General features: G+C 34.7%; 1 protein-coding gene across 2 annotated transcripts; it reads right to left on the bottom strand.

The window, feature by feature from the left end:
- Positions 1 to 217: 217 nt before the first annotated feature.
- On the bottom strand, positions 218 to 3,686 carry LOC144572868 (uncharacterized). 2 transcript variants are annotated; one of them, XM_078322549.1, is made up of 3 exons: positions 3,205 to 3,686; positions 1,140 to 1,703; positions 218 to 908 (listed from the first exon to the last, which is right to left on the bottom strand). In XM_078322549.1, the coding sequence occupies exons 2-3, from the start codon at positions 1,415 to 1,417 to the stop codon at positions 218 to 220; spliced, it is 969 nt and encodes a 322-aa protein (XP_078178675.1). In that variant the 5' UTR covers positions 1,418 to 1,703; positions 3,205 to 3,686. The 2 variants fall into 2 exon arrangements, with proteins under 2 accessions (XP_078178675.1, XP_078178674.1); XM_078322548.1 differs by having other exon boundaries at positions 218 to 1,703; positions 3,205 to 3,674.
- Between the last annotated feature and the right edge of the window lie 9,477 nt (positions 3,687 to 13,163).

Below are 13,163 nucleotides of genomic sequence, written 5' to 3'. Positions count from 1 at the left end.
CTTCCACAGCTGAAATACAAGGTATTAGTCCTCCAATTTTTCTACATTTGAGCATGCATGACATACCTCTTGAAGTTGCAAAACAAATCCTGCGATGCGGACAGTTGATTGTTGCTGCATGTCTTGTTAACCAATCCATCCCTAATAGAACATCATACCCAGCAATATCCATAACCAACATGTCTATCTCGAGATCCCTTCCATCAACTCTGACTTTTCAATTTCGGCATATGGTGATTGCTCGATCAGTAGAACCGAAAGGGGTCTGAACACTAAGAACGTTGTTACCAGTTTCAATTGGCCAATGACATTTCTCTACTAAAGCCTTCGATACAATGGAATGGCTACACCCAGTATCTATCAAGCAATAAGCATCATGATCCGAGATAGAAAGTATACCTGTCATCACCTCGGCCTGAGAATCCGAAGTTATCTTGTAATCACCCTCGCCTAAAGTCTCTGATGCACCATGTGCAACCTCCGATACACCAAGTGCATGTGCAGACACTCGTCCTCCAGTCCTACCTCCGCTGAACTGAGGAACACCTCGACCACGGGATGGTGGTCCACCCTGTCCACGACCGGCAGATCCTCCAACACCACTATCCCTCCGAAATCCCAAGGTAGCGCTCGGGCACTCTCTTGCCCAATGTTCTACACTGCCACATGTAAAGCATGCTTGGTTGTAACGTCTGCAATCTTGTTCATGATGTGCCTGTTTACATGCACGGCACCACATGGGAGCAAAACCTGGCCGAAATCCAGGTGTGGCTGTCTGTCTAGGTGGGGGTCTAAGTGCTAAAATCGGCCTAGGAGGGGGTCTAGCAGCCGACGGCCCTCCTATTGACCTCACCATCTGCCTGTTCTGATCCTCTCTCTGCTTGACATTTCTTTCTGTCATCTGTATTCTCCTTCTCTTACTGTGCGACTCTACCTGTTCTGCATGGTCCATCATAGCCTGAAGCTCAGTAGCTACTGGGGTATCTACAATCATCGATATACTACCATCCAGCCCATCCAGGTACTGCCTATGGTATCTTACCACATCGTTCTGCACATCTGTTGCATACCTTGACAAGGCGAGAAACTCATTGTTATACTCTGCCACTGGTCGCCCATTTTGCTTTAAATCTAGAAACTTCCTCCTCAATGCCTCTCGCTGTAAGTTGCTTAGAAATCGTCGAGTGAACTGTTGTTCAAACCACTCCCACGGGATCTTCACCTCATCCCCGACATAACCACGTCGGGCTCCATCCCACCAGAACCTTGCACCACTCTCCAACTGTTGCTCTGCCAGCTCCACCATATCTTCCTCAGGTGCTCGACAAAGAATTAGCTTTCCATTCACATTAGCGAGCCATTCCTCTGCTACAGTATACCCACCAGTGCCATCAAAGCGAGGTGGATTAAGGCGCATGAAAGAGTCATACAATCACCTGAACTCCTCAGGGGCACCTCTGTGAACCTCAGGTGCCGCATCACGCCTCTCTGCCTGGCGACCTCTCTCGTAAGCCGCAATCAGCCTCTCATCTAAATCTCGATCTCGGTCCCTCACATCTCTAGGTCCAAGATCAACTCTCTGAATCTCAGGCCCTACAGGTCCAGTCCCAATCCTCCGAGCGGCTGGCTCGATAGGTGGATCCTGAATAGGATCACGATCTCTCGTTCGGGGTCGTCCCCTACCTCGACGTCCTTCCATAATTCTATATAAAAAGGAGAATTATTATTAAGTTTATATCTACTTATTTACCATACTAGATAAGTCGTTAGTCGTGACAATCCAATTATAACGTACCCCACTCACGTATCCTATTAGTCTGGTTAGGGCTTAAACCTGGCTCTGATACCACCAAAGGGAGACTGTCACACCCCGCGGCCACGAGGCGTGACAGGGCCCCGCCGTAAGCATACAACTCCATGTATGCTTACAAGGCATTTACAATATTTTCATCACATCACAATAAAATACATAAAACAAGTTTATATATATAGTTCAAGTACAAACTGTCTGGTACAAGTAGATCATACAAAAGGTATCTCGTATGGATACCAACCATAAGGTGTGACATAGAGAGCACTGTACAACAAAACAAGATATGCCTCTCTAGTCAAATAACAAAATAACTACTAAGGTAATTTGGTGTCATATACCACAGGCCTACTACTCGCGTGCCTCTCCAGGATCAGCCGCACCTAAACCTGAAAAGAACCCAAAAGGGTGGGGGTGAGAATAAATTCTCAGTGCGAAATTTGCCACAATCAGGTTATTGGATTTGCAATCAGACTCCATGTTCAAAAATGAAATCCATACAAAATCACATTAGCAGTTCTATAACAAACAATATATATATATGGATGCACATGCTTGACAACAAGAATCGAGTGAAAAACAACTTAAGGAATTTCCAAGATGAAGTTCAAACAAACACATATTTGGCCTAACTCATTTTATTATGGCTGGTAGCATCTATAGATGTTCAACCGAGCTGGACCCTTTATCAAATCCACATCTGTAGGGTTACTGGCACCTACAGATGGCCCACCGAGCTGGACCCTTTATCTGACACCCATCTATAAATGCTTTGGCTTAACCATTTACTAAAGTCTGGTTCAAGTCATAAAATGAAAATTCACATGAAATAAATCAGAATATCGTCATAGTCAATTGACCGTCCAAATGCATTACCACGTAGGGTAATGCCCCCGAGCCACAGACGTCACACATAGGTCACCCACCATCACAATCAACATGTATATATATAGTCACCCACCCCTCGTCCCAACCGGTACTGGGATATCTCGAGGGCCGTTCACCTAAGGCCATTAGGATCCTGGGATCAAAGCCAGCTTGCAGACTTTGCAAATTCATTCACATATCGTCTCAAAGTTAGCTGATACAGCTCAACCTTGCCATTTCATTCACATATCATTTCACAATCATCAATTTGTGGTGACCTTTATCCATAGTCAATTCATAAGAGAACAATCAAAATGACAACCATACAAATATGCAAATCAATCATATCACCACAATTCGGTTTTAGATGTATTATGCACACAATTCACATAATTCCAATTATGCAACAATCAAACATACAACATGAAAATTCCAAGTATGCAACAATCAATCACACAACATGACAATCGAAAAAGATAATTTAATTTCTGAAAATGAAACATCAAACAAGTCCAAGAACCCCGCACCTGATTATGAAGAACGTATCTCGCACTTATGGTTCGGACGTCTCGAAAGATCCCGCAAAATCTTGCTCAACCGAGCCTACACCTATGTTAACATATATACTTAATTCAATATTTGTTTGACGATTGATATGCTTACTTGAGTGATATTATTTTCTATATACTTTCCTTAACATAATCCATCTTGGAATAAATGATCAAGCCTTTCTCAATAAATATTAAGCCTTTCGGAGACAATATTAGCACTTCATCAAAATATTATGACTTTGTTTAATTATCACCATACACAATAAATATTAAGCCTTTCGGAGACAATATTAGCACTTCCTCAAAAATATTATGACTTTGTTTAATTATCACCATACTCAATAAATATTAAGCCTTTCGGAGACAATATTAGCACTTCCTCAAAAATATTATGACTTTGTTTAATTATCACCATACTCAATAAATATTAAGCCTTTCGGAGACAATATTAGCACTTCATCAAAAATATTATGACTTTGTTTAACTATCACCATACACAAAAGAGGGAACAAAGAAAAGAGATCAACACCAAATTAATTTCAGATTTTAAGAGAGTGAGAGAAGAACTTACCAATCAACACCTTTGTTTGTTGAATTAGACTAGACAATTCAAAATATTTCTCTAATTTTCGGATCTGAACCAAGCCCTAGATAGAAAATGAAGATTAAGATGAAATTGAGAGAGGAAACACCAAATTAACAACATAGAAGCTTAATGGAGATAGATTACTCACAATTTATACACAAATTTCGGGTTTGATCAAAAACCCTAGAAAATAGAGATGAATTTCAGATTTGAGAGAAGATGAGATAAAGTGAGTACCAATGGAGAACAAGATGGCTACTAGAGAGTTGAATCAACAATTTCCAACTTCTTCTTCAATTTCTCAAGGATTTTCATGGGAGAAAAGAGGGTTCCTTTCTCTTTTTCTTTCTTTTGGGGGAACACAAAAGGGGGCAGCAGCAACAGAGAAGGGAATGGAGGGAGAGAGAGAAAGTTGAGTTGTTCACATGCATATTTGGAAAATTTTCTAAATAGACCCTCCAAATTGTTGGATATTAAATAAAGAAGCTTTTATACCTATAATCATGCATAAAATTTGCATCTTGTTCCCAATTTTATATAAACTATAATTTTTCACTCCTAGTTCAACAACAAAATTTTTTATTATGTTTTAAACATTCTCAATTTTTATTATAAAAATTTCTTAACGTAACACCTCCCCTTTCCGAAAAGTGATCGTACTTCCAAATCTGACTTTCCTAACCAAAGTTATGGATGTTTAAAGTTTTTTTGAAAGTTGAACTTTGGAAATTCATAACTAACTGTAGACAAATCCAAATAAATTAAAATTTGTGTCAATTCTGTGTATTTTTGAATGCTCTACCTGTTGGTGCACTTATTTTTTTAGTTTGATCCCTGTATCAATCCAGACTTGCTGATTTACCAGCAGTGGTCAGTCTAGGGTGCTTTGTGTTGGGGTTTTACGGTGCTAACCAAAACCCGTTTAGGCTTAAGTTGCGGAATGACCGTAGAACAAAAATTTCTACGGTCAACTTAAGCTCAGGATTAAACGGGGTATGTCAGGAAACTTTCCAAGGCGGTCCACCTTCAGTATTCCTTTGGCATCAAAACCCAATTTAATCCTTTTACAGATCTACTCCATGATTGATTTCTAAAACTTTAATCTACTTACCAATTAAATAGATTAATATAGCATATTTATACCTTGTTTCCAAATCACAGTTGGAATGTAGACCGAGCGAGTAGAGCCTCACTAGGGAAGGAATCGACTCGGAGTATCACACGTGTGATACCTCTATCGGTTATCCACCAGGACTAACCGGAGAGCGGTTTATTTCTTCTGCCAGAAATACCGTAAACTGCGGAATTCTGCAAAAACACTATTCACGGGGAAAAGACGAAAACCCGTAAACACGAATTTTCGGTTGCTCAGTTTCATCAATATGCAAAACTGACATACCGCGAAATTCGGTAAAATACTATTCATCGATCTCGTAAATATACTTCACAACAACCCGCAAGATTATACGTCAACTACGTATAACTTTCTTTTCTCTACCGAAACACTATTTGGGAGAGAAACCGAGAAAGAGAGAAAATACCGATTCGTTTCGACACGAAATGGTACGAATGAATTAGTTATTTTCTCTCTACCCCTCCACCCCTATTTATAGTGTTTAGGGTCGGTTGCAAAAGACTAAAATGCCCTTCAAGTTCGGCCTATTTACAAGGTATGCCATTGACACCTCATCCTTTTATATGTGAAATGACCAAAATACCCCTTCCACACCCTTCCACACTCTTCTCCATGTTTCTACACATGCAAGGTGGCATAGGTGTGAAATGACCATTTTGCCCTTGTGGATAGGATTGATGACATGTCATCTGGATAGGATCAATGACATGTCATGGGGATAAGGACGAATGCCCTCGGCCCGAACACAAATAATATTCGTATAATTATTCTGAACAATTATATATATATATTTTTCTTGCGGTTTGTTGTTTCGGTAATTTATACAACGTGTCCTGCACATTTATAAATTAACCGGTTAACTTTTATACAACGTGTCGCACACGTTTATAAATTAACCAATGTTTTTGCTTGTTATTTTTACATAACATTTATAATTTAATTATAACACATATAATTAATTATAACCATCTTAATATTAATTATAATCAATTTATAATTAATCAGTAAGATTTTCCGAGTAGCTCCTATATGGTGTGACCCAATAGGATCTGTGTTATGTTGGTAAACAGAGTTAAAACTGTTTTAACTTCTATAATCATGAGCGGCATCTGGAAACACATCATGACCATCCAATTACACAGATGATGCTGTACTGTACAATATCACGATCCAGTAAACAATTTACTTGTGTCTGTTCTTCTGTCTCATAGCTATCAGATCAGTTTCAAGGTAGATGTGTGTCATCTTTGCTAACTGAATCTTTTCTTGATCTTGAGCAGATTATCAAATATAATTACTCTTGTAATTATACCGCTAGTAGATAATCTAACTCTACCAAGGGGCCCAGTGATGCTATAGCTCGTATAGAGATACGAGGGACAAATAGTATTCTTGGTAAACCATCACTACCTCAGCTAAGCCATGTATACCGAAGAGCTACCGTTATAACTGCATTTTACCGACAGCGTTTGATAACAATCACACATATACATTTCTTAGTAGGAAAGATGAATACCTCATACTGTAGAACTTGACACTGAATGAAAACATAAATGACACGAAGACAATTCTATTTAATGTTTCATTCGGGGTCTGTCAAATACCATGTTCCTAGAACATATATTTATGTGATTAAAATGACATCTCGTGTCAGGTGGTTTGTAAAACTTAACCATCTTTTAATCCACATACTAACCTTATCGCGGTAATTAGTGTTCCTGCTAATTACCTTGGTCAGTGACTTTTTAAGAGTATATATTATCTATATTATGGAGTTTCACAATTTCAGTCATGAACTCGAAATGATCCATAAATTCAATAATACTCAAGGCAACAAAATGATATTAATCATCCAATTCATGAACAAAGCTTTATGATAAATTATCGTATTATTGACTTCTAGATTATTACACTAACACTTTGTTCATGGACAGAGATCTAATTTGAGTTTGAACATATTTTAGTAGCTCTAAACTACTGTTTTAGTACCATAAAGAGTTACGACATCACTTCATAAATTTATCAAATGTCTTATTTTTTGTATATATGTATATGTATATCTATATATGGGAATATGCTAGCATGTTATGCATAGCATAGAGCCTCCATGCAACGGCTTAATATTCGATTTTTCAAAATTCTAACGGTCGATCCGAACCGTTCATCTTGTTCTCCCTATTAATATGTGTTTGGTTTTTCAAATTTTACATTCTTTGGAATTTTTTTACTATTTTTTTAGATTTATTGAAAATCGCTGTTTTCAGCAAATCTGGACCATAACAAAAACAACGATTTTCAATAAATCTAAAGAAATAGTAAAAAAATTTCAAAAAATGGAAAATTTGGTCTCCAAACACATTAATATGGAGAACAAGATGAACGGTTCGGATCGACCGTTAGGATTTTGAAAACTCGAAATCCGAGCCATTGCACGGAGGGGCTCTATGCTATGCATAGCATGCTAGCATATTCCTGTATATATATGTATATGTATATATGTGTGTATGTGTGTATGTGTGTATGTGTGTATGTGTGTATGTATATATGTATATGTATATATGTATATAGGCTGTGGCTAATTTGCTGCCGGCAGCATTTCTGCCGGCGGTGCTGCCACTGTTTTTTCTATTTTTTGATGTTCAAATGACAAATCTAAACCGTTAGATGTTTAATCTATATTATAATCTACTTGGAGACCAAATTTTACATTTTTTGGAATTTTTTTACTATATATTAAGCTGGTTTGAAACCCGCTGATTTCAATGCTGCAGAAATTTACTGAAATCAGCGGTTTTCAAACCAGCTTAATATAGTAAAAAAATTCAAAAAAAATGTAAAATTTGGTCTCCAAGTAGATTATAATATAGATTAAACATCTAACGGTTTGGATTTGTTGTTTGGACATCACACGGCTAAATATAGCCCTGACAGCACCTCTGCCGAAATGCTGCCAGCAGCAATTTAGACAGACCCTATGTATATATTATACATATATTATAAAAACCGAAAAAAGAGAAAAAGATCAACAAGCTGTCAAAGCTTGAAATTTTTTGAATAAAGGCCAAGTCCTTCATTAGTGTTATATTTAGACTTGTGATATCTAACTGACAAATAAAATCAAAGTTATAAAGAGTTACGACATCACTTCATAAATTTATCAAATGTCATATATTTTTGGCATACACTCTAAACAAGAAAACTTTTTCTTCACAAAATTATTTAAATCAAAATACTCATATCTCTAAAAAAAGAAAAAAAAAAGAAAAAAAAGAAGACCGCCCGTGGGAGGGACTGTTTGGTCCCCTAGGAGACCGCCCGTGGGCCAGGCGGTTAGGACATTTTTGAAAAAAAAATAGAATGCGGGGTTATTTTTAAAATTAACTTTTTCTTTTAGGGTATTAATAAAAATGACCGCAAAAGAGCGCACTTTTCGGGCGCAGAATTCCACTTCAAAAATTAGTTTAAGCAACAATAAAAATTGAAAAGTAAACATCATGCTAAAAAAGAATGTCAACTAATTAATGTGGATGTTTTGAAAAATGTAAAATTGGGTCTCCAAACACATTTTAATATATAGATCACATCTAACGGTTTGTATTGACTTTTTGGACTTTAAAAATTGAAAACCGACTTAGTTGCATAGAAACAATCGATGCCAACCCCCCCTCTCTCTCTATATATATATGTATATATATATATATAGAGAGAGAGATGAGCTACGCTACTCCATGGATTAAAACGAGTTTGTCCTCCACGCTGTATTTTCATTTTGAAAGTCCAAACGATTGATCCGAACCGTTAGATGTGATCTCCATATTGAAATGTGCTTGGAGACCAAATTTTACACTTTTTGAAATTGTTTTACTATTTATTAAGCAATTTTGAAAATTGCTGTTTTGCTGTGAACAGTAAAACAGTAAAAATTTCTAGACCATCGGATCAGCGATTTTCAAAATTGCTTAATAAATAGTAAAAAAATCCAAAAAATGTAAAATTTGGTCTCCAAGCACATTTCAATATGGAGATCATGTTGATTGGTTTGGATCGGTTGTTTGGATTTTCAAAATAAAAATATAGTGACATGGAGCACCAACGCGTTTTACGCCATGGAGTAGCGTAGTTCATGTCTCTCTTTTTATATATATATGAAAATGCTAATATGCTATTCGTAGCATAGAGGCCTCCGTGCAACGGCTCAATATTTGAGTTTTCAAAATCCTAACGGTCGATCCAAACCGTTCAACATGATCTTCATATGAATATGTACCTACAAACCAAATTTTATATTTTTTAGAATATTTTACTATCTTTTTAGATAGTAGAAAAACACTTGATCTAATTTTGTACCATTCAGATCAAATGATTTTCTACCTATCTAAAAAAATAGCAAAAAATTTCTAAAAAACATAAAATTTGGTTTGCAAGTACATTTTCATATGGAGATCATGTTCAATGGTTTGGATTGACCGTTAGAATTTTGAAAACTCAAATATTGAGCCGTTGCACAATATTATATATATATATATATAGAGAGAGAGAGAGAGAGAGAGGGGCTACGGTGAGTTGCGAAGTAAAGCGACTATTTTATTTCACGCTCATATTTTGCGATTTTAAAGTTCAAAACGTCGATCCGAACCGTTCATCTTGTTCTGCATATTGAAATGTGCTTGGAGACCAAATTTTACATTTTTTGGAACTTTTTTACTATTTATTAAGCAATTTTGAAAGTCACTGATCTGATGGTCCAGAAATTTTTTATGTTTTTCACTGTTCACAGGAAAACAGCAATTTTCAAAAATGCTTAATAAATAGTAAAAAAATTCCAAAAAAATGTAAAATTTGGTCTCCAAGCACATTTCAATATGGATTAAACATCTAACGGTTCGGATTGGTTGTTTGGACTTTCAAAATAAAAATACGGCGTGAAGTAGAAACGTGTTTTACTTCGCAACTCACCGTAGCCCATCTCTCTCTCTCTATATATAGAGATATATATATATATATATATATATATATATATATATATATATATATATATATATGAGGAGGAATCCAATTACACCTTTTTTGGTGACACCGAATTACACTCTCAATTTACAAAATTTTCAAAGTTCAAATAGTCGATCCAAACCGTTCAACATAATGGATATATTAAAATGTGCTTGCATATCAAATTTTATATTTTTTTTTGAATTTTTTTACAATTTATTAAGTATTTAACAAAATCGTTATATTCAGACGATTGAATTTTTGTACCCATCTTAATAAATAGTAAAAAAAATTCAAAAAATTGTAAAATTTGATCTGCAAGCACGTTTTAATATATCAATCATATTGAACGGTTTAGATCGACTGTTTAGACTTTAAAAATATCGGGTGTAATCCGGTGTCACCAAACAAATGGTGTAATTGGATCCCTTATATATATATATATATATAGATGGGCTATGGCGCATTGCAATGCATGGGCACCCTTGTGTATTGGACTATAAATCACCGATTCAAAGTCCAAATGACCAATCCAAACCATTCATCTTGTTCTCCATATTAATATGTACTTGGAGACCAAATTTTATATTTTTTGGAATTTTTTTACTATTTATCAAGTCACTTTGAAAATTGCCGATTCGATGGTCCGGAAATTTTTACTGTTTTTTACTGTTCACCCAAATTTTCAGATTTTCAAAGTAGCTTAATAAATAGTAAAAAAATTCCAAAAAATATAAAATTTGGTCTCCAAGTACATATTAATATGGAGAACAAGATGAATGGTTTGGATTGGTCATTTGGACTTTGAATCGGTGATTTATAGTCCAATACACAAGGGTGCCCATGCATTGCAATGCGCCATAGCCCATCTCTCTCTTTCTATATATATAGAGTAAGGCTACGCTACTTCGCAAATTAAATAGGCTGTTTTAATTCGCACTCATATCTCTAGTTTTGAAGTTCAAATTGCCGATCCAAACCGTTAGATGTTTAATCTATATTAAAATATGCTTGGAGACCAAATTTTATATTTTTTGAAATTTTTTTACTATTTATTAAGATGGTTTGAAAATCATTATTTTTATTAAAATTCTGCACCATTAAAAAACAGTGATTTTCAAACCATCTTAATAAATAGTAAAAAAAATTTCAAAAAATATAAAATTTGGTCTCCAATCACATTTTAATATAGATTAAACATCTAATGATTTGGATCGGCTATTTGGACTTCAAAACTAGAGATATGAGCACGAATTAAAACTGCCCGTTTAATTCGCGAAGTAGCGTAGCCTTACTCTATATATATATATATATATATATATATATATATATATATATGGGCTATGGTACATTGCAATGCATAAGCATTTTTGTGCATTGGATCATAAATCACCGGATTCAAAGTCCAAATGACCGATCCAAACCGTTCATCTTGTTCTCCATATTAATATGTGCTTGGAGACCAAATTTTACATTTTTTGGCATTTTTTACTATTTATTAAGCCACTTTGAAAATCACTGATCCAACGGTGCCTTTTGATTTTACTGTTACTGTTGGATCAGCGATTTTCAAAGTGACTTAATAAATAGTAAAAAAAAATTCAAAAAATGTAAAATTTGGTCTCCAAGCACATATTAATATGGAGAACAAGATGAACGGTTTGGATCGGTCATTTGGACTATGAATCGGTGATTTATGGTCCAATGCACAAAAATGAATATGCATTGCAATGTACCATAACCCATCTCTCTCTCTCTCTCTCTCTCTCTCTCTCTTTATATATATATATATATATGAGTAAGGCTACCATACATTGCAATGCATATGCATTTTTGTACATTGGACTATAAATCATCGGATTTAAAGTCCAAATAACTTATCCAAACCGTTCATCTTGTTCTCCATATTAATATGTCTTTGGAGACCAAATTTTATATTTTTTGGAAATTTTTTACTATTTTTTAGATTTATTGAAAATAATTGTTTTTCAGACAAATCTGGACCATAAAAAACAGTGATTTTCAATAAATCTAAAAAAAATAGTAAAAAATTTCTACAAAATATAAAATTTGGTCTCCAAATACATATTAATATGGAGAACAAGATGAACGGTTTGGATCGGATATTTGGACTTTGAATCCGGTGATTTAAAGTCCAATGTAAAAAAATGTCTATGCATTGCAATGTATGGTAGCCTTATATATATATATAAAAGGAGGATTCTTTTTTATGACACCGAATTATATCTTATATTTTTAAATTTCAAACAGTCGATCCAAACTGTTCAACATGATGGATATATTACACTGTGCTTGTAGATAAAATTTTACATTTTTTTAAAACTATTTATTAAGATGGGTACAAAAATCAATGCCTAAAAACAATGATTTTGTAAAATACTTAATAGATAATAAAAAAATTCAAAAAATGTCAAATTTGATATGCAAGAACATTTTAATATATCTGTCATGTTGAATGGTTTGGACTTTGAAAACTTTGAAAATGTAGGATGTAATTCGGTGTCACCAAATAAGAATGTAAGTGGATCCCTCCTCTGTATATAATAATAATTAATTAACAATCTAAAAGGAGTACAACTAGGGTGTTCCTAAGTTCTCCAGGCTCCTTTGTGAACTCAATTCTAAAACATATCGGATTGGTTTCGAACGATAAATCCAAATCGTTGAAATCTTTTTATCTTATGAGTGATATGTCTACATATGAAAATTTTAAAATTTTAAATTAATTTTGTATATAGTCAAGTTGTCAAAAGGCGTTCAAAAAAAGAATATATTAAAATTAATTTATAAACCTTCTAATTTTGACCCCTTGACTTTATACTAATTAAATTATTTCGAAACTTTAAATTTTCACATGTAATCACATCACTCATAAGGTAAAATTTTTTCAACGGTTTAGATTCATCGTTTGAAACTAATTCGATAAATTTTAGAGTTAAATTCACAAAAATATTTGATAAATTTAGAAACACCCTAGTTTTACTCTTCTAAATGAAAATATATAGTTGCAATCCTTTCGTAGGTCGATATACAAGTGTTTGTTTAATAATAAAATGTAAACCCCACCGACAACTCTTTGGATCAGTGTTGTAAAAGACGTCCGTTTAGGCCGATTAGTCGTTGGCAGTGACCAAACTGTCAGGAATTTTTCTGACTAATTGGCCGATTATTTCCGATTATGGCCAATTGTTCTTGATTATTCCC

Source organism: Carex rostrata, chromosome 20, assembly GCF_964058835.1.
Source record: "Carex rostrata chromosome 20, lpCarRost1.2, whole genome shotgun sequence".
Classification (NCBI taxonomy): Eukaryota; Viridiplantae; Streptophyta; class Magnoliopsida; order Poales; family Cyperaceae; genus Carex; species Carex rostrata.
The sequence above is the reverse complement of the archived record's forward strand: the minus strand, read 5'-3'. Positions and strand labels throughout refer to the sequence as shown.

Bases quoted from the DNA above. Each gene is read 5' to 3' on its own strand.
- LOC144572868 (XM_078322548.1), bottom strand. From the start codon at position 1,417: ATGCGCCTTAATCCACCTCGCTTTGATGGCACTGGTGGGTATACTGTA.